The 26,262-nt window shown below is 47.1% G+C and overlaps 1 protein-coding gene across 1 annotated transcript in view; it reads left to right on the top strand.

The window, feature by feature from the left end:
• The window catches only part of CACNG3 (calcium voltage-gated channel auxiliary subunit gamma 3), a 105,345-nt gene extending 82,465 nt beyond the window's left edge, over positions 1-22,880 (top strand). The window contains exons 2-4 of the mRNA XM_003124542.5: positions 10,675-10,758; positions 14,739-14,879; positions 21,810-22,880. Coding sequence (XP_003124590.1) covers positions 10,675-10,758; positions 14,739-14,879; positions 21,810-22,321 — 737 coding nt within the window. The 3' untranslated portion in view covers positions 22,322-22,880. The remainder of the gene's footprint in view (positions 1-10,674; positions 10,759-14,738; positions 14,880-21,809) is intronic.

Genomic DNA, 26,262 nt, shown 5'->3' with positions numbered 1-26,262 from the left:
AAGGATTTCATATTGGACCATCATGCAATTTTATCAAAGGATGCTCCCTCCACCAAAAATCCACACAGCTTACTTTTCTCTTCACACTACTAGTGCATCATTAGAAAAGACAAACATATTCTCATAAACAATCATTTCATTGTCAAGATAAGGTTGGAAACAGAGCTTTGCACTCTATTATTTGCTATGAAATAATGGTCCCTACTTTTAAGGGGACTCCCTTGAAGACTGTGGCTCCCAGTCTTAGCTGAATAGTTAGACTTATCTGGGAAGTTTGGAAAACTCCAGAGGACCAGAATAATTAAGTAAAAATCTCCAGGTATAGAACCAAGCATCAGCTTTTTCTAGCCACACCACCAGCCCCCATAATCCCCACTTGCAGCCCATGTTGAAAGCCACTGGTTTTTTTTTTTTTTTTTTTTGGTTTTGGGTTTTTGGGTTTGTTTTTTGGTTTGGGGTTTTTTGTTTGGTTGTTTGTTTTTGTTTTTTTGGTTTTTGTCTTTTTAGGGCCACATCTCTGGCATATGGAGGTTCCCACACCAGGGATCAAATCGGAGCTGTAGCCACTGGCCTACACCACAGCCACAGCAGTTCCAGATCCAAGCCACGTCTGCGACCTACACCACAGCTCACGGCAATGTCAGAACCTTAACCCACTGAGCGAGGCCAGGGATCGAACTTGCTTCCTCATGGATGCTAGTCAGATTCATTTCCACTGAGCCACGACGGGAACTCTTTATTACAGAGGCATGATAGAGGCAGGAACCCAAACATCCTTACTTTTTGCTTTCTTAACACAAGTATTCCCAGGGCACACACACACACACACAAAACTTGATGTGTGTTCTTTCCTGATTTCTCAAGGCAGATTCACCGCAGTGGGGACTTAACTAAAGACCCATATCATTGGACCCAGAGTCCTGGTCTCCAGTGTGCCTCGGTTTTAAGCTCCAAGCTGGACATTGGGGGCCTATCTAGCATTTGGTTGCCACATCTGGACTTGTGGCTGAGATGTGCTGCCCTACCATCCACCCTCTCTCAAGGTCAAATCCCTGCTAAAGAAGGGGCAGCCTCTGTTTCTCCAGACTGCAAGACCCTGACTCGTTTGTAAAATTTCCCTGCAAAGCAGCCTAATCCCCCACTTTGTGACTGTTGATGGTCTTTTCCCGGCATCAAGCTGGGCCTGCACATTGCTTGGATCTGATGGAGACGGAGGCAACAAACTCGGAAGCACGGCTTTCCCTCCAGAGAGGGGACAAGGGCTTTAAGAGTTAAAAACACGATGTCTCGTTTTCCAGGCTCCCTCTCCACTCCACTGGCTGCCTTCTTTGGATATCTGGCAGCTACTCAGGACCGTGTAGGTCCTTTAGGTGGCCCTAAAGGAAAAGATGGAGTTGACATGGGTCCTTGGGCAGCCCAACCTCCTAGATATTCCAGAGACCTCCATGCTAAAGGGACAGGTAGGAAGGCAGTTGATGGGCTGGGTGACACCACCACAATAAGCCCCTTTTCACCCACTCACCTCCCTTCTGTCCCCCAAACTAAATTCATTCCCAACTCCAGAGCCTGTGCCCTAGCAGTGCCCACAGCCTGGAAAGCTTTGCCCTGGCTTCACACAACAAGCTCCTTCTCTTTATTCAGATCTGAACTCCAAGGTCCCCCTGGACCCCCTCCACCCCAGTACCAAGTCGCCATCCCTCCTTTGCAGGTTTCCTCCAAAGCACAGCTGTCTTGATCTTTTATTGACTGGTTGATAGACGCTCTTTCCTGGTGAGAATATAAGTTCCAAAGACCAGAATCTTGTCTGTCTTGGGCACTCGTCAATTCCTAGGACTTAAAATAGCCCTGGCACAGTGTGGGTGTGTTTGATAAATGGGAGGGAGGAAGGAAGGAAGGAGGGAAAAAAGGAAGGAAGGAAACAGGTTGAGCCAATCCAACTGCACAGCCCAGTTCTCATATCTGCCCTACCCCCAGGTTCCCATGACGTTTTCACCTGTCCCCAGTGACCCCCAGATCTGTCCCCCAGACCAACCACCATTCATCCTCTGAACGCCTGAACTACTCCAAGACCCCCGATGAGTTTTTCTCTCATTTCCACCCTCTCATCATCTCACATGCTCTTCCACTCTAGTGCCTTGGAGCAAAATACCTCCCTCACTCTGATGAACTTTTCATTAACCTTCAGCTCTCAGCTTAGATGTGATTTCACTCAACATTCAGTTAACAAAAATCACTCTGTGAAGTTATCAAGTGGGAGAATTTTCAGTGATGAGGGAAGCACTTTTCCCTTCATCTCATGCCTTTCTCCATAAACTGTTTGAATTTTCTAATGACGTATGTATATTCTTTTAACTTAACAGGGATTATCTGAATGTGGCATAATGGACTGCTTCTGAGTTTCTTTGTAACATTTCTCGGCTTTGAAAAAATAGCCTAAGAAAGGTTCTTTTCAAATGTCGATACCACAATGACTTAATTATTACAGCTTTATCGTGTGGTTTCATATCTTACAAAAAGCCACCTTCCTGACTTCTTTCATTCATTTTCATTTTTTTTTTTCCTAGCAAATTGCCTCCAGCTTTGCAAATAAACTATTCTATTACCTGGGGAAAAATGATAATTTTACCCTATATTTTTCTATTGCCCATAACTCAATTCTGTCTTATTTCCTCCCGCACTGGATCTTGTAGAACCATCATAAGTAACAGCGGCGATCGTGGGCATTCATGTCTCATTCTTGATTGTAACGTGATTATTTCTAGGGTTTGACCTTTGAGAAGGATTGTTGGTTTACAGGAAGTGCCTTCCTCATTGAAAGGAACTATTCTTCCATTGTTTGAGCCAGAGATGAACCAGTAGCACAATCTTCTCTGCCCAGGCTGAGGCTCACTGTCACCCCGAAGCCAGTCTCTGTAATTACACTTCAACCCTTCAGGAAATCTCTCCTGGCTCTACATGCCATTTCAAACCTCTTCCTGAGGATCCTGGGGTCTGTGGCTTCTCACTAGCTCTCTTACCTGCCCTACCTTGGCTTTGCATCACCTGTCACCTGGAGCCACGGCATCTATCTCCCAGACCAACCACCACCTTCCTTCTCTTGGTTCACCACGTTCCTGGTTTCTGCTTCCCTCTGCCCCGGTGCCTTAAACTGTGCTAGGATGGTGCTTATCTCTGTATCCTGACTTCATCCTTGCAGGCTCCATGTTTTCAGCATCTCTCTTGGCTCCATCCTCTGCAGTTCGTGGGCAAATCCAATCCCATCCTCTTTTTCTGAAATTTACTGATGTGGGGACACACTCATGAGAAAAAGTAAGGGAGAAAAGGAACAGCATGATCTCTATTTTATAAAACCATGTGTGTGTGCAAGCCTGGGGGGAAGGGGGCATCTGGAAGGAAGGACACAGACGTGATAAAGAGTGGTTATTTCTGGGAGCTAGCAATATGCTACTTAGGTGAATGGCCGAGTTCACTTTTTTTTTTTTTTTTTTTTTTTTTTTGTCTTTTTGCTATTTCTTTGGGCCGATCCCGCGGCATATGGAGGTTCCCAGGCTAGGGGTCAAATCGGAGCTGTAGCCGCCGGCCTACGCCAGAGCCACAGCAACGCGGGATCCGAGCCGCGTCTGCAACCTACACCACAGTTCACGGCAACGCCAGATCGTTAACCCACTGAGCAAGGGCAGGGACCGAACCCGCAACCTCATGGTTCCTAGTCGGATTCCTTAACCACTGCGCCACGACGGGAACTCCCGAGTTCACTTTTTGATGAGTGTAAGTCTTACGATGCCAACAGCTTCTATCTTCCTCGGGGAAATTCTTGATTCCCTTTCCTTTTATATTGCTTTTTAACATCTCACCCTGGCACCCATGTGTCTTTTCTGGTCCTAAAATACCTACCCAAACCAACAGTAGTAATTGCTATAATTTATTGTGTTCTTACTACGTGCCAGGAGCTGTGCTAAGTGCCTTGTGTCATTGCCTGATTACAAGAGTCCTGCAGAAAGTGCTGAGCACAACGCCGGTGACTGCAACGTCTCTTACAACTTCAATGAATTCTCCTGACAACCTCATGAAATTATTATTGGAGAGGTGATTCTCCGTAGGTACCGCAAGTGGTGTAGGGTCTGCTGGGGACTTTGGCCAACTAGAGAGCTTGTACCCACACTAAAGGGGACTGCTGATGCCCAGCTGCTAGGGGTAGGTTTCACAAGGAAATGTGGGACAGAGGTCCCCATTTTTAAAGAGAAGCTGCAAATCAGGTTTCATGTAACTATATTCTGAATTTTAAATTGTAGCAACAGGAGTTCCCATCATGGCACAGTGGAAACGAATCCAACTAGGAACCGTGAGGTTGCACATTCGATCCCTGGCCTCGTTCAGTGGGTAAAGGATCCGGCGTTGCTATAAGTGGTGGCATAGGCTGACAGCTACAGCTCTGATTCGACCCCTAGCCTGGGAACCTCATATGCCACAGGTGCATTCTTTTTATTTTTATTTTTGTCTTTTGCCTTTATAGGGCCACACCTGTGGCATATGGAGGTTCCCAGACGAGGGGTCTAATCAGAGCTGTAGCCACCAGACTACACCACAGCCATAGCAATGCAGGATCCAAGCCGAGTCTGCAACCTACACCACAGCTCACGGCAAGGCTGGATCCTTAACCCACTGAGCGAAGCCAGGGATCAAACCTGCAAGCTCATGGTTCCTAGTCGGATTCGTTTCTGCTGCGTCCTGACGGGAACTCCCACAGGTGCATTCTTAAAAAGACAAAAAGACAAAAAAAATTTTTTTAATTGTAGCAACATATTTAATTTTTTTTTAATCCAGGAGTTTCCCAGTGGCTCAAAGGATTAAGGACCTGGCATTGTCACTGCTGTAGCTCAGGTCATTACTGAGGTATGGTTTCAACTCCTGGTCTTGGAACTTCCTCATGCTGTGGATACAGGAGAAAAAAACAACAATGAACAAACAAAAAAACAGTAAGGGAGTTCCCATTGTGGCTCCCTTGTAATGAATCCAACTAGTATCCCTAAGGACGCTGGTTCCATGCCTGGACCCTGTTGGTTCAGGATCTATCCAGCATTGCTATGAGCTGTGGTATAGGTCACAGACATGGCTTGGATCTACTGTTGCTGTGGCTGTGGCATAGGCCAGCAGCTACAGCTTGGATCCAACCTCTAGCCTGGGAACCTCCGTATGCCACAGATGCGGCCCTAAAAAGACAAAAAATAAAAATTAAAAAGTAAAATACTGTAAGTAAAAAACAAACAAAATGAACAAACAAAAACACCAAAAAAAAAAAAAAACCCATTCCACGACTCAGATTTTCCCTTGATGAGCCTTATCTACATTAGAAGCACCAGCCTGAATTACATCCTCCAAACGCAAGAAGGCTCAAATTCCTCTTCACTCCCCACTTTTGCCCTCCCAGAGTTTGTGCTACTGCCCAGGACAGAAATCTTTAGATCAGCAATCAGCAAAATTTTCTTTAGCCAGGAAGTCCATATTTTGGGCTTTACTGTCTCTGCCACAACTACCCAGCTCTGCCATGTGGGCACAAAACCTGTCAACAAATGGGCATGGTTGTGTTTCAATACAATTTTATTTACAGACACTGAAATTTGAATTTCCTGTGTTTTTTTTTCATGTCACAAAACAATATTCTTCTTTTGATTTTTTTCCAACCATCTACATATGCAAAAACCAGCCTTGGCTCGTGGGATGTACAGAAACAGGTGGCGGGCTGCTTTAGACCATTTAAAATTAGTGACTCTTTCTCCAGAAGCTACTGATGTTTGCTGGCTCCACGTCCTAGTTTCAAAGCTGCCTTAAGCCACCTTAGGTAAGGCCCATTTCACAAGCAGATGCAGGCACATGTGTTGTTCCTTCTGCTCACATGGTTCTGACTGGTCGGTTTCAGTAGCATTCATGTTAAATCTTCAGCTGAACTTTTCCTTCCTATGATAGCTTTCATGGAGAATGTTAAACAGCTAATGATGGTTGGTCCTATAACCTCAGTCCTTGCTCAGCTCGGTGGCCCCTGATGTATATAATGGGAAAAAGCATGGTGGATGGAGAAACCAACTGGTCCAGTTCACTGCCGTGATTGATCACAAAGCCACCTGGCAAAGGACTTTGCTTGCAACTCTACAGCGTGTTGATGAGAATGCAATTCTTAGTCATGGTTACGAACTTGGCTTTGGAGCCCAGAAGACTTAACAATTGAGTGTGCCATTTCAGCTGTGTCCTTAGGGAAATCACTTACTTCAGATTTCCTCATCTGTAACATAGGGCTCATAATACCAGCTCCCTCACCAGGCTATCTGGAGAGCTAAAGAGGATAAAACATATGACGTGTTTAGAATGACACGTGGTATGTGGTAAGTGCTTCCTGCGTGTGATTTATTCTGATGTGATATCCAGCCAGCTGGAAGGGGATGGGGCTTAAACACAAATGAAAACTTGTGTATGAAGCTCTAAAATGGAAACAAGAAAAAGGAAGACCTTTTGAAAGGGAGGAGTTCTGAATCTGCCTTTCTTCCAAAAATGTCCTTGAGTCTTCAAGCCTTCTCCAAGACACTGCTTTCTTGATTCTGAGTCCCTTCTGTGCCTGGTAAGCAGAATATCAGAACCAAGAGGATGGGTTCATATCCCATTGAATTTATTATGAAATGCCTCTGGTTTAGAGTCTACTTATAGTATGGGTTAAATACATGGCACTCTTCAAGACATGGAAGCAACCTAAATGTCCATCGATAGATGACTGGATAAAGGAGATGTGGTTTAGGAGGAGTCCCGGGTGGCTCAGTGGGTTAAGGATCTGGTGTTGACACTGCTGTGGTGCAGGCTTGATCCCTGGTCTGGTTACTTCTGCATGCTGCAGGCATGGCCAAAAATAAAAATTAAAAAAAAAAAGATGTGGTGTAAATATATACAATGGAATGGGAGAAAATAATTTCAAATGATGCAACTGATAAGGGCTTAATCTCTAAAATAGATAAACAACTTATACACCTCAACAGCAAAAAAACCAGCAACCCAATTGAAAAATGGGCAACAGACCTGAATAGACATGTCTCCAAAGAAGATATATGGATGGACAACAGGCACATGAAAAAATGCTCAGCATCACTAATTACTAGAGGAATACAAATCAAAACTACGATGAGGTGCCACTTCATACCTGGCCATCATTAACAAGTCAACAAATAACAAATGCTGGAGAGGGTGTGGAGAAAAGGGTACCCTTCTACACTGTTGGTGGGAATGTAAATTGGCACAACCACTATGAAAATAGTATGGCAGTGCCTGAGAAAACTAAATATAGAAGCACCGTGTGACCCAGCAATCTCACTCCTGGGCATATATCCGGACAAAACTTTCCTTGAAAAAGATACATGCACCCGTATGTTCATTGCAGCACTATTCACAATTGCCAAGACGTGGAAACAACCTAAATGTCCATCTACAGATGAATGGATTAAGAAGATGTGGTATATATACACAACGGAGTACTACTGAACCATAAAAAAAAATAATGCCATTTGCAGCAACATGGATGGAACTAGAGACTCTCACACTAAGTGAGGTAAGTCAGAAAGAGAATGACAAATACCATATGATATCACTTATATCTGGAATCTAATATACGGCACAAATGAACCTTTCCACAGAAAAGAAACTCATGGACCTGGAGAACAGATTGTCGTTGCCAAGGTGGAGAGGGAGGGAGTGGGATGGGCTGGGAGTCTGGGGCTAGTAGATGCAAACTATTGTATTTGGAGTGGATAAGCAATGAGATCCTGCTGTATAGCACAGGGAACCATATCTAGTCACTTATGATGGAGCATGATGGAGGATAATGTGAGAAGAATGTATATATGTGTGTAACTGAGTCCCTTTGCTGTGTAGCAGAAATTGACAGAACACTGTCAACCAGCTGTAATGGAAAAAATAAAAATCATTTAAAAATAAAAATAAGAAAGAAGATGTGGTATATATATATATATATATACACAAACACTCACACACAATGGAATACTACTCAGCCATAAAAAACAATGAAATAAAGCATTTGCAGCAAAATGGATGAACCTAGACATTATCATACCAAGTGAAGTAAAAGTCAGACAGAGAAAGATAAACACCATATGATATCACTTATAGGTGGAATCTAAAATATGACATAAACAAAATTCCATGAAACAGAAACAGACTCACAGGCAGAGAACAGACTTGTGGTCGCCTGTCTGTGAGGGGAGGTGAGGAGGGTAGGGGAGGGATGGATTGAGAGTTTGGAACTAGCAGATGCAGACTGGTCTATATAGAATGGATAAACAACAAGGTCCCATTGTATAGTCCAGGGGACTATATTCGATACTCTGTAATAGACCATAATGGGAAAGAAACAAAAACAAACATATATATATAAAATGTTTTTTGTTACCATCGTTACAATGTGCCTATTGCCTTGCACACATCATTTCCTCTTCACACATGGCTGTGTTTAATTCTTACAGTTACTGCTCTGTGTGTGTGTATGTGTGTACCTGGATCACTTCTCTGTACAGCAGAAACTAACACGGCATTGTAAATCCACTCTCTTTGAATAAAATAAATTTTAAAAATACATGCATTCATTATTATGAAACCATAATAGACAGCATCATAATGGCTGCGATTCATAGTATAATGTAAAGCCCAGATTCACATATTGATTCGTCACCTCACCAGCTGTGACAGCTCTTACTCCTCTGTGATCCTTCGATGCTTCATCATCAAATGTCAGTATGAATAATCCCTACCTCCCAGAGCGGTGGACAAGCACACATGAGAGAAGAACGTAGGTTGCAGCTCTGTGCTTAGACCACTGGAAGCACTTAAAAAGTGCTGGCCGTTCTGATGATGTGCTTATCGCTTGGCAAACATTATCTCCTCTTCAAATATGGACTTATTTAATTCTTACGGTTATGGCTCTGAAATATACACCCAGCTATATGCGAATCTAAACCTTGTACGCGTCCACGACACCCCCCCTGCCGCTCACCTCCACGCCTTCTCTACAGGCAGGGAGAAGAACAATAATGCATGATTTCATGCTGTATTGTGAGAGGTTCTGAAATTGTGTGTCATTTACAAGACCTGGCAGGGCCGTGAGCTGCCCCCGAGATTGGTTAATTGGCTAGTTAACCAACACGCACCACCATCATCAAACACCCACGTGTTAAGTGGGATGTTGAGGAAAGAAAAGGAAAGAAGATGCCGACTGTCATTTTCCCCAGGATGGATCCGTGCGATTCTATGCGTCCTGAAGGTGTGAGACACATAGCAGAACCCGGCAAGCTGTGACCCCGGGAGAGGGGAGCACCCTGTGTCAGATATGAGCATTTATCGGGGAGAGCAGGTTACTCCGGAATCCATGCCTGGAATCCACACTGAGAAGTTCACAGACCCTGATTGGAATTCTGGCTCTACCACTTAGGCCTATAAGCCCAAGCAAATTCTTTTTTCTTTCTTTTTTGGTCTTTTGCCTTTTTAGGGCTGCACCTGCCGCATATGGACATTCCCAGGCTAGGGGTCGAATCAGAGCTACAGCTGCCAGCCTACACCACAGCCACAGCAATGCCAGATCTGAGCCTTGTCTGCGACCTACACCACAGCTCAAGCAGCATCGGATCCTTAACCTGCTGAGCGAGGAGAGGAATCGAACCTGCATCCTTGTGGATCCTAGTGGGGTTCATTAACCATTGAGCCATGACAGGAACTCCCTCAAGCAAAATTCTTAAGCCCAGTTGCCTCATTTTAAAAATGGGAATATAAATTAATATATATAATATAACATATTAATATATTATAGCATAAAATTATAAATGTATAATATATAATTAGTGTAAATTACAATACATAATATTTTATTAATGTATAATATATAAAATGTTATTAATGTATAATTCATAATCTTTTTTTTGTCTTTTGTCTTTTTTTAGGGCTGCGCCCATGGCATATGGAAATTCCCAGGCTAGGGATCAAATTGGAGCTACAGCTGCCGACCTACACCACAGCCACAGCAACACAGGATCCAAACCACATCTGTGACCTACACCACAGCTCACGGCAACGCCGGATCCTTAACCCACTGAGCAAGGCCAGGGATCGAACCCACATCCTCAGGGTTCCCAGTCGGATTCGTTTCCACTGCGCCACAACGGGAATTCCCATAATATATTCTTAATGTGTAATATAATATATCGTTAGTGTATAATACATATAATGTGTGTTTATATGTGTATGTGTGTATATATACTCCACTTTCTTTTTCCCTCACTAATTGTTTTCCCAATTGCATTTATTGTGCAATTTCCCAAAGGAAAAAGGTAAGACAAGGCAATTCTTATAAAGAATGCTTATGCGTTCTAGCTCTTTGCCTGTCTAAATAGCTCTCAACATCATGCAAAATCTAGGAAGCAGAAAGGTTCTGCCATGGTCTTTATTTTTTTATTATTTTTCCCTCTACTCGTCTCCTTTTTGTGCCTTAAGAAAGATGCTGATGGGCAGGTGGAGGCAGAGGGAGAAACCACAGCAACCCTGAAGGCTCTTCACCCTGGGGCTGAGGACCCAGGCTGGGCCCCAGAGGCTCTCTGTGTCCTCCCAGCTCAGGGGCCACCTTTGTTTCCACAGGGGCGTTCCGAGGTGTGTGCAAGAAAATCGATCACTTCCCTGAAGATGCTGACTACGAACAGGACACGGCTGAATATCTCCTGCGTAAGTTCCCCTGTCGCAGGTCTCCCCCGGGCAGGGGGTGGTGGTGAGGAGGGGTGCCCCGCAGGTGCCCAGCTGCCTCTGAGTGTGAGGCTCCCCAACACCCAGCCCCAGAAATGGATCTGTGTACAAACAGCTTTGGGAAAAGCTTTTGCTACTAGACAGAGACATTCCGGAGGCTCTGATGCCGGAGTCCCTTGAATTTCAATGCACAAGACATAGGGGTGGCGGGGGGGAGGAAGTGAGTCAAAACCGAAAAGTTCTTGAATGCTTAGGAGAAAATCTAAGGAATTTTCGGAGTTCCTGTCGTGGTTCAGCCGTAATGAACCCGACTAGAATCCATGAGGAGGTGGGTTCCATCCCTGGCCTTGCTCAGTGGGTTAAGGATCTGGCCTTGCTGTGAGCTGTGGTGTAGGTTACAGATGCGTCTCAGATCCTGCATTGCTGTGACTGTGGTGTAGGCTGGCAGGTGTGGCTCCTATTTGACCCCTAGCCTGGGAACTTCCATATGCCAGTGAGTGCAGCCCTAAAAAGCAAAAAAAAAAAAAAAAAAAAAAAACTATGGAATTTTCTTCAACTTGGATACACGTTGTCACCTTTCCCAGAGGGCGGATTTGAGGTGCTAATGGGCAGAGTGCTAATGGGTGAGGTGCTAACAGGAATGAGGTGCTAGTGGGCGAGGTCCTAAGGGGCAAAGCTTGAAAGAATTAAAAGCAAACCAAAGTTCGCCCCTCTTCAGTTCCAGTCCGACTGGGGAAGAGCCAGTGTCTCCCCCGAGATGGTCCCAAGGTCAGTAACCCGGATGTGACATGGAACTGTCACAAATGCAGCATGTGAGAGGCAGCAGTGTGCTGGCTTAGAGCAAAGGGGTCTGGATTCTGGTCAACCCAGGCTTTTATTCCTGTCTGATGCCCTGCTAGCTGGGTTGGGCCTGAGTCAAGGTGCTTTACCTCTCGTCTCTCACCTTTCTCTATAGTCAGAAGTGAAGTTTACCATGTCATCCACCTGACAGGGTCATGAAAATTAAATCAGCTAACACACACTCACACAGCCCCAGGCCAGCAGGTACTCATGAAGCCACAGGTGCGGGTTCTTTTTTCTTTTTTTCTTGTTTTTCTTTCTTTCTTTCTTTTTTTTTTTTCTTTTTTTTTTTTTGTCTTTTCCTTTTCTAGGGTCGCTCCCGTGGCATATGGAGGTTCCCAGCCTAGGGGTCTCATCGGAGCTGTAGCCGCAGGCTACACCAGAGCCACAGCAATGTGGCTGCAACCTACACCACAGCTCCCGGCAACACCAGATCTTTAACCCACTGAGCAAGGCCAGGGATCGAACCCGCAACCTCGTGGTTCCTAGTCAGATTCATTAACCACTGCGCCATGACAGGAACTCCCTGGTTCTTTTTTCATGGCGTGGGATGAGCAATGGTGAAGGCCAGTTGCAGCCACTGGCCTGACATTGATCCAGGCACAGAGAGAATTTGGGATTGAATGTAATTGAAATAGAATTCCTTCAACAAGGGTGTGTATCGAGTTCACTCAAAAGAAAAATTCTATGACATTGATTAATTTACTGTTAGGCAAGGTTAAATGTAAGAGCATTTTTTAAAATGCTATTATAAATAAAAACTTCAAAAAATTGTGCTATTCAGATGATGCTTGTAACTCAGAGCTCAAGAAGAGTGTTTTTGGGAGTTCCCGTCGTGGCGCAGTAGTTAACGAATCCGACTAGGAACCATGAGGTTGTGGGTTCCATCCCTGGCCTTGCTCAGTGGGTTAACGATCCGGCGTTGCCGTGAGCTGTGGTGTAGGTTGCAGACGAGGCTTGGATCCCGAGTTGCTGTGGCTCTGGTGTAGGCCTGTGGCTACAGCTCTGATTAGACCCCTAGCTTGGGAACCTCCATATGCCGCGGGAGCGGCCCAAAGAAATAGCAAAAAGACAAAAAAAAAAAAAAAAAAAAAAAAAAGAAGAGTGTTTTTGGAGTTCTCATGATCGTGCAACGGACACGAATCTGACTGGGAACCATGAGGCTGCAGGTTCAAGTCCTGGCCTCGATCAGAGGGTTAAGGATCTGGCATTGCCATGAGCTGTGGTGTAGGTGGCAGACTCGGCTCGGATCCCACGTTGCTGTGGCTCTGGCGTAGGCCGGCAGCTGTAGCTCCAATTGGACCCCTAGCCTGGGAACCTCCATGTGCTGCGGATTTGGCCCTAAAACAAACAAACAAACAAACAAAAGAGTGTTTTTATGCTCAGCGGGTTAAGGATCTGGTGTTGTCACTGCAGTGGCTCTGGTTACCGCTATGCTGCCATTCAGTCCCTGGCCTGGGAATTCCACATGCCACAGGAGTGGCAAAAAAAAAAAAAAAAAAAAAAAAAAAGGAAGAAGAGTGTTTTAAATAAAATCATGTTCAGGGAGTTCCTATTGTGGCTCAGCAATAACAAACCTGACTAGTCCATGAGGACATAGGTTCCTTGGTCAGTGGGATCCAGCATTGCTGTGTGTTGCCATGAGCTGTGGTGTAGGTCACAGATGTGGCTCAGATCCCAAGTTGCTGTGGCTGTGTTGTAGGCTGGCAGCTGTAGTTCCAATTGGACCCCTAGCCTGGAAACTTCTATATGCCCCGAGTGTGGCCCTAAAAAAAAAAAAAAAAATCATGTTTAGCTCTACTGATGCTTCCTAGTCTTCAGACAGGGTCTGCAGATGGGCTGTGGGTTCTATATCTGAGCCTTTAATCACATAACAGTGTCCCGTGGTGCAGGGGGCCAGTTTGAAAGAAACAGTCATTTCTAAGCTAAGGGCAATACCCAATCGGAGCCACATCTGCAACCTACACCACAGCTCACAGCCACATCAGATCCTTCACCCGCTGAGCAAGGCCAGGAATCAAACCCGCAACCTCGTGGTTCCTAGTTGGATTTGTTAACCACTGCGCCATGACAGGAACTCTTCATGATGTCTTTTATATGCTATGTAATGTCGCATCTGCTCCAGCATGCGGATGCTCAAGGGGAGAGTGCATAAGTTTGCAGGTGCCTAGCGCTTGCCCCCAACTGGACTCTCCCCATGTCCAAGCCCAGGCCCTCGCCAGGAGCCAAGGGTGGCAGTGGTCAGCCTGAGCTGGGCGAATGGACAGCTTGAGGACCCATCCTAAGGAGAGGGGGAGGGGGGAAGTGGTGGGTGGTGCGATGCCACAGGCGTCAAGGCTCTAAGCCTGCAGCGCATGCTCCTCGGACCCATCAGACTTACTTCCAAAACACAAATTCAAAGATAAAATCATTGGCGTTCCCACTGGGGCGCAATGGGATCAGCAGCATCTCTGGATGCAGGCTCCATCCGCAGCCCCAGCACAATGGGTTAAGGATCCAGTGTTGCTGCAGCTGTGGCGTAAGTTGCAACTGTGGATCTGATCCCTGGCCCAGGAACTCCATATAGCGGCCAAAAAAGAAAAGAAAGCAAAAACAAAAGCCAACAAACCAAAAAAATAAAATAAAATAAAATTATTAAGAACATCAGGATGGTGACTACAGAGCATTAACCCCAACAACAGGGCCCTGAGCCACAGCCCTGGTCTCGCACCTGTTTTTTTTTGTTTGTTTGTTTTGTTTTTTGTCTTTTTGCCTTTTCTTGGGTTGCTCCCATGGCATATGGAGGTTCCCAGGCTAAGGGTCGAATCAGAGCTGTAGCAACTGGCCTATACCAGAGCCACAGCAACTCAGGATCCGAGCTGCGTCTGCAACCTACACCAGAGCTCACAGCAATGGATCCTTAACCCACTGAGCAAGGCCAGGGATCGAACCCGCAACCTCGTGGTTCCTAGTCGGATTCGTTAACCACTGTGCCACGACGGGAACTCCTTGCACCTGTTGTTAAATGCAGTGTTTGTCCTTCTGCTCACATGCTGTGCCCCAGCCAGGCACCCCCAGGCCAGGGAGGGTGGGTCCTGGGGCTGGCTGGGTGCAGGCGGGAGCCTCTCTGCTTGTCTCCACAGGGGCTGTGAGGGCCTCCAGCGTCTTCCCCATCCTCAGTGTCACGCTGCTCTTCTTCGGCGGGCTCTGCGTGGCAGCCAGCGAGTTTCACCGCAGCAGACACAACGTCATCCTCAGCGCAGGCATCTTTTTTGTCTCTGCAGGTGAGCATCTGGCCCCAGCCCTGAGAGCTTCACAGGTACCAAACCTGAGCCGGGACCACGGGGACAAAGCAATATGATTCAGGGTCCCCTCCAGGGAAGGAGCAAGGACATGTTCAAATTGTGTGTTAAGAATGAGAACCAAAGACTTTCATTAGAACCAAAGATTCTGACACATGAGTGTACCTAGGGGTACCTAGCTCAGCTCAGAGAGTGGGAGAGAGAATGATTAATAAGAGTGGCATGTAGGAGTTCCCGTCGTGGCTCAGTGGTTAACGAATCCGGCTAGAAACCATGAGGTTGCAGGTTCGATCCCTGGCCTCACTCAGTGGGTTAAGGATCTGGCGTTGCCGTGAGCTGTGGTGTAGGTCACAGACCCGGCTCGGATTCTGTGTTGCTGTGGCTGTGGTGTAGGCCAGTGGCTGCAGCTCTGATTCGACCCTAGCCTGGGAACCTCCATATGCCACGGGAGCAGCCCAAGAAATAGCAAAAAGACAACAACAACAACAACAAAAACAAAGAGTGGTATGTATATACCTACACATGGGGGCAGGGGGCATATATGATGTCCATAATATGACCTGAAAGATGGGTTCAGTGCATTTTAAAGGTGTCCAGGAATTCCAATGTGGCTTAGCGATAATGAACCTGACTAGTACTCATGAGGATGCAAGTTCAATCCCTGGCCTCACTCAGTGGGTTAAGGATCTGGCGTTGCCGTGAGCTGTGGTGTAGGTCACAGTTCACCTCGGATCTGGTGTGGCTGTGGCTGTGGTGTAGGCCAGCAGATGCAGTTCTGATTCAACCCCTTACCTGGAAACTTCCATATGCCATGGGTGTGGCCCTAGAAAGACCCAAAAATAAAATAAAAATAAAAATAAATAAAGGGGTCCTACTTTCTGTTCACTTGGACACAGTCACGCACGCTCTCTGGCCCTTGAAGACCTGAGTTTGCTGGTTAACTCTTGTTCACAGCTCTTCAAGGGCTCAAATCCTCCTACTGCTCCCAGCATCTCTGGGAACAAGGTAAGAGCCAGCAGCCCCAGATGTTCTCAGGAACGACCTTATCATCAGTAACAGCCTTGTCGCTTGAAGGTGACCGAGGGCGGCAAGGAGGATGAGTGATGGGCTCTGGATGGGGTCCTAGTTCTGCCTTCTCTCTTCTCCCTTCATCGCCATCCTTCCTCCTCCTTCCACGGCTTCCCCTCTTTCCTCTGAGTTTCCACTCCTGCCTCTTTAGTCCCTCTTTGCACCCCACCACTCCATCAATGCTACCTGGACAAAGTGCTTTAGAGATGCAAAGAACGAGGTGAGAGTGAGAGAGAGGGGAGCTTGGCTCTTTGGTATGACTTCCCACCTTTGACTAATAACAGTATTTCCTGGGGTGGAAACAGTGGGAAAGCATATTAAATGGTGGGTAAGGAGTTCCCGTCATGGCTCAGTGGTTAACGAATCTGATTAGGAACCTTGAGGTTGCGGGTTCAATCCCTGGCCTTGCTCAGTGGGTTAAGGATCCGGCGTTGCCCTGAGCTGTGGTGTAGGTTGCAGACGAGGCTCGGATCCCAAGTTGCTGTGGCTGTGGTGTAGGCCAGCGGCTACAGCTCCAATTAGACCCCTAGCCTAGGAACCTTCGTATGCCACAAGAGCGGCCCTAGAAAATGGCAAAAAGACAAAAAAATTAAAAAAAAAAAAAAGGTTGGTAAGAGAGGCTTACCCTCCTAGATTTGAATTCTGCCTCTACCCTGGGGCTGTGGGAATGTTCCCAACTCCCTACAACTTGGTTTCCTTGACTGTAAAATGGGAAATAACAGTATTACTTCTGTCATAGGGTCTCTAGAAGGAGGTTGAACATAAAATGCACAGTATTATTTTCTAGCATTGGAAAAGCAACACCGTATACCTCCAAAGCTGGAAGCCCAGCACCCCGGCCCCTCTAAGACCTTGCTCGGGTTTCTTCCCTACGGCTTTCCCTTCTTTGTTTTTTGTTTGGTTTCGTTGGTTGGATTTTTTTTTTTTTTTTTTTTTTTTTTTTCTCTTTAGGGCTGCACCTGCAGCACATGGAAGTTCCCAGGCTAGGAGCCAAATCGGAGCTGCAGCTGCTGGCCTACACCACAGCCACAGCAAGACAGGATCCCAGCTGCATCTGTGACCTACACCACAGCTCAGGGCAATGCCGGATCTTTAAGCCACAGAGCGAGGCCAGGAATCAAACCCGCATCCTCATGGATACTAGTGGGATTCATTTCTGCTGCACCATGATGGAAACTCCTTGCTTTCCCTTATTTGAAATGGAGAAGGTGGATGGCATCCCAGCTCTGAGTCTCTAGGAACTGAGTCAGGCACCTTGTCAAGAGAATAAGATCAGCTGAAAGGTGACACGGTGGACAGAGGGTAACAGCTGGCAACTCTGGAGATTTGTGTAGCTTTGAGCCACTTTTTAGGGGCCGGTGGGCTATCCAGACCTCCTGGGCTCTGACAGACCCAGGGGATGCTGTGTTGTGCTGACGTGAGAGTTTCCTAAACAGAAGATCATTTATTTGTCTGCCAAGGGGATTGTTAGGGGAGAGCGTGTTACCAGCCACTTTCCTCTCGAAAGGGGTTTTGTGAGAGACGGCAGGTGGATTAGACACAAGGGAACAGAAAAAAACACAAGGGACAGTAGCAAAGCCCTGAGGGGAAGCCAGAAGCTGGGAGGGGATCTAATCCTAGATATCACCCCACCACGGATCTTCCAAGGACCCCAAAAAGCCTGTTTTTCTACCTACAAAATGAAGGTTTGGGAGGAGTCTGCATTGTCTAAGGCTCTTTGCTTGCTCAGCTATTCTAAGGTTCTGGGGTGTCAGGCAGGCAATCAACAACCCTTTATTTTTTTTGTCTTTTTGTCTTTTGTCTTTTTGTCTGTTGTTGTTGTTGCTGTTGTTGCTATTTCTTGGAGGTTCCCAGGCTAGGGGTTGAATCGGAGCTGTAGCCACCGGCCTACGCCAGAGCCACAGCAACGCGGGATCGAGCTGCGTCTGCGACCTACACCACAGCTCATGGCAACTCCGGATCGTTAACCCACTGAGCAAGGGCAGGGACCGAACCCGCAACCTCATGGTTCCTAGTCGGATTTGTTAACCACTGCGCCACAACGGAAACTCCAACAACCCTTTATTAAGCACCTACTATGCACGAGGCACTGGGCATGAGGCTCCAGACCATGGGCTCTGAAGCCAGGCTGCCCTGGTGCAAAGCGTGGCTCTGTAACTTCCCAGCTGGGTAACCTCAGCAAGTCTCTTAACTACTCTGCCCTTCACTTTCTCATCAGAAAACTGAAGACAATAATGGTTCTACCTCTTAAGGCTGTTCAGAGGAGGAAAGGAGCAGGTATATGGAAGTGTCTAGAACTGCATCCAGCATGCCAATCACTGCTGGATACATAGTAGCTGCTCCTATATACATTGTACCCCTTAATTCTTGTGCCCACTTAACTCAAAAATATACATTGTGCTCTGGCTTTGGGTCGGGCTCTGGGCAAGGAGCTGAAGCCATATCTGTGAACAAAACTAGCCTCTGTCTGCCCTCAGGGAGCTCACAGTCTTGGGGTTGGGAGAAAGCACCCACTTACATCCTGTTCTTCCTAAATTTAGTGACTGGAACTCAAATCCACCTGTGGCTAAGAGGCAGTCCCAGGTTCAAATTCTACCCTCACCTTTTCCCAGCTGTGTTGACTCAGGAAGTTACTTCTCTTCTCTGTGACCCAGTTTCTGCACCTGTAAAAGAGAGGAATTTTTTTTTTTTTTTTTTTTTTTTTTTTGGTCTTTTGCCTTTTCTAGCTGCAGCCACCGGCCTACACCACAGCCACAGCAACTCGGGATCCGAGCTGCGTCTGCAACCTACACCACAGCTCACGGCAACACCAGATCCTTAACCCACTCTGCAAGGCCAGGGATTGAACCCGCAACCTCATGGTTCCTAGTCGGATTCCTTAACCACTGAGCCACGATGGGAACTCCGAATTTATTTATTTTTTTAAAGTGGGCCTGTTGCAATGATTAATTGAGACTCATGCTTATAAAGTCTTTGCCCAGTGCCTGGTAGATAAGCCACGCCCTAGAAATACACAGCAACTCGCTTGACTTTTTGCCTCCTTTAACCTGGTCTGACATCTGAGCTTCTTTCTTTGAGCTTCTTTTGTTTTTTTTCCAGCAAGACTTCCTTTGGGGGCTTCTCAAACTTTGCCTCCAAAATTTCCCTGAGGGCAGAGGAGAGCGAAAACATGGCCCTGGGGAGTCAGGGGGCATCACCAGAAGCCGCCTTCTTCGAGCCGAAATGTCTTTGAAGTCTCTCTCCCATTTATACTTAAAAATTCATGTGAATTCTGCTCTCTCCTCCTTATTATATCCCTGTTCATTTTAATATAAAAGAATGTGTCTTCTCTACTCATCTTCAAGCCAAATTGACGCTCCAGAAAGAGGAGCCATTTTTCATCCTGTGGTTTCCTGCCACCTGACACAGGGCTGGCTGTGTCAACTCCCATAGTAAGAAAGAGTTCAGGGATTAGAACTCACTGCCTGTCTGCTGAATGCCTGGGCTGGGTGATGCCCAGAGGAGACAGGGAAGAAGCAGACCCTGGCCCTGCCCTCTAGGGGCAAATCCGTGATGGACTATGGCCAGAGAGTATATTCAAAATACAAATTCCCCTTAATACCTGTGCACCAGCCAATCTGGGTAACACTGGGGAGCTCCCACTGTGGTGCAGTGGGTTAAAAGATCCAGCACTGCTGCAGCTGTGGCCCAGGTCACAGCCATGGCTCAGATTTTCCATCCCTGGACTGGGAACTTCCATATGCCAGGGGCGCAGCCATAAAATTAAAGTAGAGTGGGGTGGCCCTTGCTAGAGATGAAGCTTTAACCCTTTGGTTGCTGGGCTAGGGGAAGGCCTTGGGGTCCACAAGAAGAGTACAGGGCATTGAAGGAATGAAGAGAATACTTAGGAGGCCATTGGAAGTTATTTACCAACTGGTGCTATGACCTGTAATGAGGGGCAGCCTCCATTTAGAACCACCCTACAGGAGTTCCCGTCGTGGCACAGTGGTTAATGAATCCGACTAGGAACCATGAGGTTGCGGGTTCGATCCCTGGCCTTGCTCAGTGGGTTAAGGATCCGGCGTTGCCCTGAGCTGTGGTGTAGGTTGCAGACGCGGCTCGGATCTGGTGTTGTTGTGGCTGTGGTGTAGGCCGGTGGCTACAGCTCCGATTCGACCCCTAGCCTGGGACCCTCCATATGCCGCAGAAGCGGCCCAAGAAATGGCAAACACACACACACACACACACACACTCACACACACACACAAAAGAACCACCCTACAGGTGGCCTGAATTTGAAGACAAGGAGACGCCAGCAGATGTACCAACCTCCACAAGTCATTATTGATATCAAGGGCCAGCTGAGGCCTTTAAAGAAAAAGAAAACAGAGACATTCCATCGTTAGAGCAAAAATGTGAGAGAACCCAGGCCCTCGGGTTCTATTGTGTCTTCTTACTACTCACTAAAGAATCAATTTCTCTCCAAGATTTCCAGGGCTATTCATGGACACTTGGGGACACCAAGTCAGCAGTCCTTGATTTTGGGGACAACAGCTTCATGTTCCCCAATTCCCGATGCTCCAACATCTTTGTGTGTGTGTATGTGTGCTGCTTTTCATTTTTTTAACTCAATTTATTTTATTACATTTACCGTTGTACCACGATCATCACAACCCAATTTTACAGCATTTTCATCCCCAACCCTATCAAACAACATCTAATCGAAAACGTTGGAGTCCCCTAGTGGCTCGGCAGATTCAGGATCCAGCGTTGTCACTGCTGTGGCTTGGGTTCGATCCCTGGCCCTGGAACTTCCGACTGCCATGGGCGCGGGCAAAAATTAATAATCATCAAAAGCATTATCGTATTCTGTGCAGATAAAAGGACAGGGTTAGCTATTGTACCTTCCCCATGGGCTCATTAGTTCCCCAAGTATAGCCCCAGACCCACATATGCCACTGGGACGCTACATTTAGACAATAAGCATTTCCAATTCAATGTATCCACAAACATCCTCTTCTCTAAGCCTGTTCTCTTTGCTGCCTCTTTTTGATGTACTTATTTACTTTAATTTTGCAGCTGCATCTGCGGCATATGGAAGTTTCCAGACCACAACATGGGACTCTTTAACCCACTGCACAGGGGACTGAACCCCTGCCTCTACAGAGATCTGAGCGGCTGCAGTCAGATTCTTAACCCCCTGCACCACGGCAGGAACTTCCCCTGCTGCCTCTTATTTTAGCTCAAGATGCCATCAACTTCCCCATCATCACCGTACTAGTCACTCATTCTCAATTCCCTAGTCAACCTCCTTTCATCTCCTCTATTCAATGTTCAGACCCAGCTCAAGTGTCACCTTGTCTTCGGAACGAGGTGGCTCAGTCATTCTCTCTCTCTCTTTGCTCCTGAACCATTTTACATGTGTCTCTGGCACAGGCTTTTTTGCACTTTGCTGTAATTGCATTTACATGTCAGTTTCTCCTCCTAATGCTAAGAAACTCAAAGGCTTGTTCGTTTTACCTCCCTCATGACTTAGTGCTGAAGAGGAAGTGTCGATGGGTTGAATTGCTTCTAAAGGAACACACACGCATTCTGAGTTCTACTGCACTTGCTGTAGGAGTGAGTTGTGTTCTTTAGCTGAACGCCTTCCTCCCCTAGGATGTAGCGGCAGAATTCTTCATTTCCCAAGAGACAGACCCTGCAGGCAGAGCTCCGCAGCTGGATGTGCTAGCCATAAATCCATCCTCCTCTCTCCCTGTCACCTCCACATTTTTAAAAAATAAATATTCCAAGCCCTAAAAGTGACCGTTACCTCTGAGATTTATACAAGATGTATTTTTCTTTTTTTTTCCCCCTTCTCCATAGGGTTAAGCAACATCATCGGCATCATAGTTTATATCTCAGCCAATGCTGGAGACCCCGGGCAGCGTGACTCCAAAAAGAGCTACTCCTATGGCTGGTCCTTTTATTTCGGAGCCTTCTCTTTTATCATTGCGGAAATTGTGGGCGTGGTTGCCGTGCACATCTATATAGAAAAACATCAGCAGTTACGTGCCAAATCCCACTCGGAGCTCCTGAAGAAATCCACCTTCGCGCGCCTTCCACCCTACAGGTATCGATTCCGGAGGCGGTCAAGTTCCCGCTCCACGGAGCCCAGATCCCGAGACCTGTCCCCCATCAGCAAAGGCTTCCACACCATCCCTTCCACCGACATCTCAATGTTCACCCTCTCCCGGGACCCCTCCAAGATCACCATGGGGACCCTCCTCAACTCTGACCGGGACCATGCTTTTCTACAGTTCCACAATTCCACACCCAAAGAGTTCAAAGAGTCATTGCATAATAATCCGGCCAACAGGCGCACCACGCCCGTCTGAACTGACCTCTGCCCTCTGCCCTCCACCCCGGCTCAGCCCCAGGGGACGTGGACAGAGGCAGCTCTGAGGTTGCATGGCATGGTCCTCGTGATGGTATTACTTTTTACAAAGAATGAAACCAAATGGACTCGGCCCCTTCTCCCCCACTTTGCCTCGCACCCAACCCCCAGGTCCCGCCCCTCCGCCCCTGCCCACCTTTTCAAGCCAATCCCCCCCCCCATGTCGTTTCTCTCTCTGTGGATCTGTGCCAGATGTTCTCCTTTCTTCCTTCTTTACTGGAAGGACCTCCACATTCTTCCCTCCGTCGAAGAGGACTTGACGCAAAGTCGCGGGTGGTGGCTGGGGTTGGGTCTCCGAATCCCCAGGCGTGTGCGTTGTGGCCCCCCCATTGTCCATCCATCCAAATCCTCAGGACACCCACTGCCCGGGTGGCCCTGGGGGGAGGCATTCACCTTTCTGTGTTAGAAAACCATGACCAGAAATCAAAGATGTCAGAGCCCCAAAGCAGCTAATGTAATAAGCACTCATGTATTAAAGGTTTTGCCTTGTCGTAACCAACCGAGCCGGGGTGCTTTGTTTCTTCCTGGTACTTCCTGCACAACTTCACTGCCCTGCCCTCAAAATGACTCACGTCTGTGTCGGAAGCCGAGCTTTGCTCATCATCCACACCCTGGCCCCTGGAAGGATCCTCTTTTACCTCTTAAAGCCAGCAAGGTGCTCCCACCAACACCAGAGTCTTTGGGCCCCTCACCTGAATCCTTGGAAATGACCAGGGATAAACCTGTATTCCAGAATCTGGCTCTGGCACCCGGGAGCTCCAGGACCTTGGGCAAGTTCCCTTGACCTTCAAGCCTCAGTCTCCTCATCTGTAAAATGAAACATGGTCCAGAACTCTTCATCGCGGAGTTGTGAGGCTTAAATAAAATGATTAGCGGAGTTGCCATCATGGCTCAGTGCTAGGAACCGTGAGGTTGCGGGTTTGATCCATGGCCTTGCTCCGTGGGTGAAGGATCCGGTGTTGCCCTGAGTTGTGGTGTAGGTTGCAGACGTGGCTCGGATCTGGCATTGCTGTGGCTCTGGTGTAGGCCGGTTGCTACAGCTCGGATTCAACCCCTAGCCTGGGAACCTCCATATGCTGTGGGAGCAGCCCAAGAAAAGGCAAAAAAGAAAAAAATAAATAAAGTAAAATAAAATAAAATAAAATGATTAGCACATTGCAAATAATCAATAGGTTGTTTTTTTTTTTTTTTTTTTTTAACTTGGGAATGAATGCTAAGTTGAATGAGCATCATCTGAATTGGAGCTGCCATCACAGAGGTGATAGATCGACGTGGCTAAAACAACAGACATTTGTTTTTCACAGCTGTAGAGGCTGGGAAGTCCAAGATCAGGGTGCTAACAGATTTGGGTCTTGGTGAGGGCTCTCTTTCTGCCCGGCAGACTGCCACCATCTCACTGTGTCCTCGCAGGGCAGAGCCACTTACTCCATCACAAGGGCCCTCTCCTCATGATCTCATCGTCTAACCTTGATTATCTTCCAAACCCTAATTACCAGGGCTCAATTATGGTCACATCAAGGGTTAGGGCTTCAAGACCTGAATTTTGATGTGTTGGGCCCATTCAATCCACAGCAAGGATGATTGCAGGAAGATAGAGACCAAATGCAAATGTTTTTTTTTTTTTTTTTTTTTTGGCGGGGGAGCCCTCGAGGCATGTGGAGGTTCCCAAGCCAGGGGTGGAATCAGAGCTTTAGCTACCGGCCTACACCACAGCCATAGCAACCTGGAATCCAAGTTGCATCTGTGAATTTGCACCACAGCTCATGGCCATACAGTATCCCTGACCCATGCATCCTTAGGGATACTAGTCAGATTCATTTCCATTGTGCCACCACAGCAACTCCACAAACTATTCTTTATTGGGAGGAGGGGTGTACTTTGCACCAGCTCTGAGGGGTGTGGAGTGGGGGTGGGTGGGAAGGAGGTGGCAGGGCATTTGGATATTTTCAGAAAGCATGAGCGATCAATGTCACCTCTGCCCTGCAGTGCTGTGGCACACACCAGCCCCTCACACTTCCAGAGAGCATCCCACGTGGGGCTCCAGACACTCAAGGGGGCAGAGTTAGGGTCATAGGAGCTCACGCTGACCTGGCACCAGGTTGTGTTTTAGGACACTACACGTGGTATCATTTAATGGTCCCAGTAATATACCCATTTTTCCAAGGAGCAAATTGAGGCAAGAGAGGGTATGTGAGGAGTTCCCGTCGTGGTGCAGTGGAAACGAATCCAAGTAGTATCCATGAGGATGCAGGTTCGATCCCTGGCTTTTGCTCTGTGGGTTAAGGATCCGGTGTTGCCATGAGCTGTGATGTAGGTCGAAAATGTGACTCAGATCCCGAGGTGCTGTGGCTGTGGCATAAGCCAGCAGCTGCAGCTCTGATTGGACCCCTTGCCTGGGAACTTCCATATGCCATGGGTTCAGCCCTAAAAAGCAAAAAAAAAAAATGGGGGGGGATGCAATTGTCTGGACTTCATCCTCACTACGGCTCTAAGTCCTGGCAAGCCAGTCACTTGCCCACACTCACACCCACACTGAATTTTATTGTAAAGCACAGACTTGTAACAATTTATGTTGTTTGACACTTGAGCATCAAGGCATGCAAGTTACACATGCACATTCAATCATCTCATGGAATCCTTAAAACAATCCCATGTGCAGCTGGAATTACCATCCACATTTTGGCAGGCGATGACATAGAGGCTCGAGAGTCTTAGGTGCCGAAGGACAGACCCAGCATTTAGAGCCAAGCGTCTGCTTCCTAATGTGACGGATCTCCTCCCTCTGCCAGCATTTCCCAAACCTCAGTCATTTGAGTTCAGCTCTTCTGAAGTGTCTCACATCCACGTACCACCTCGACTATTATTCATTTAATGTTTCTCTTTATTTATTTTATCTTATTTTATTTTATTTTATTTTTGTCTCTTGTCTTTTTAGAGCTGTACCCGTGGCACATGGAGGTTCCCAGGCTAGGGTCCGAATTGGAGCTGTAGGCGCCAACCTATGCCACCGCCACAGCAACATGGGATCTGATCCACGTCTGCAACCTACACCACAGCTCAAGGCAATACCGGATCCTTAACCCACTGAACGAGGCCAGGGATCGAACCCGAAAAATCTCATGGTTCCTCGTTGGATTCGTTTCCGTTGCACCACGACGGGACTCCTTACGTTTCTCTTTAAACTGATTTGCTTTTTCCAAAAATAAAGATACCTTGAAAGTGAATTTTATACCACCACTGTAAAAAGAACACTGGGATTTCTTGCCATAAGCAACCGATAGCTGGGAAAATAAATACAGTAAAAAAAAAACAAAACAAAACATGATCATACTCTATTCTAGCTACTGCCTATTCTAAGCTGAAGGCTGGCTGCCTGCTCCTTGCAAAAAAAGGGAAAGCTTGGGAGTTTCCGTCGTGGCTCAGTGGTTAACGAATCTGGCTGGGAACCATGAGGTTGCGGGTTCGATCCCTGCCCTTGCTCATTGGGTTAAGGATCTGGTGTTGCTGTGAGCTATGGTGTAGGTTGCAGACACGGCTCGGATCCAGCGTTGCTGCGCCTGTGGCGTAGGTAGGCCGGCGGCTACAGCTCCGATTGGACCCCTAGCCTGGGAACCTCCATGTGCTGTGGGAGCAGCCTAAGAAATGGCAAAAAGACAAAAATAAAATAAAAATAAAAATAAGTTCAGGTTTGATTCCTGGCCCAGGAACTTCCATATGCCATGGGTGCAGCCACTAAAAAAGGCGGGGGGGGGGGACTTGGAAGTTCCCTGATGGTGCAGTGGTTTAAGGATCTGGCGTTGTCATTGCAGTGGCTGGGGTTGCAGCTGTGGCACCGATTGGATCTCTGGCCTGGAACTTCCGTATGCCATGGGCCTGGCCAAA

This window comes from Sus scrofa, chromosome 3, assembly GCF_000003025.6.
Source record: "Sus scrofa isolate TJ Tabasco breed Duroc chromosome 3, Sscrofa11.1, whole genome shotgun sequence".
Lineage (NCBI taxonomy): Eukaryota > Metazoa > Chordata > Mammalia > Artiodactyla > Suidae > Sus > Sus scrofa.
This window is presented reverse-complemented; position numbering and strand designations above follow the sequence as displayed.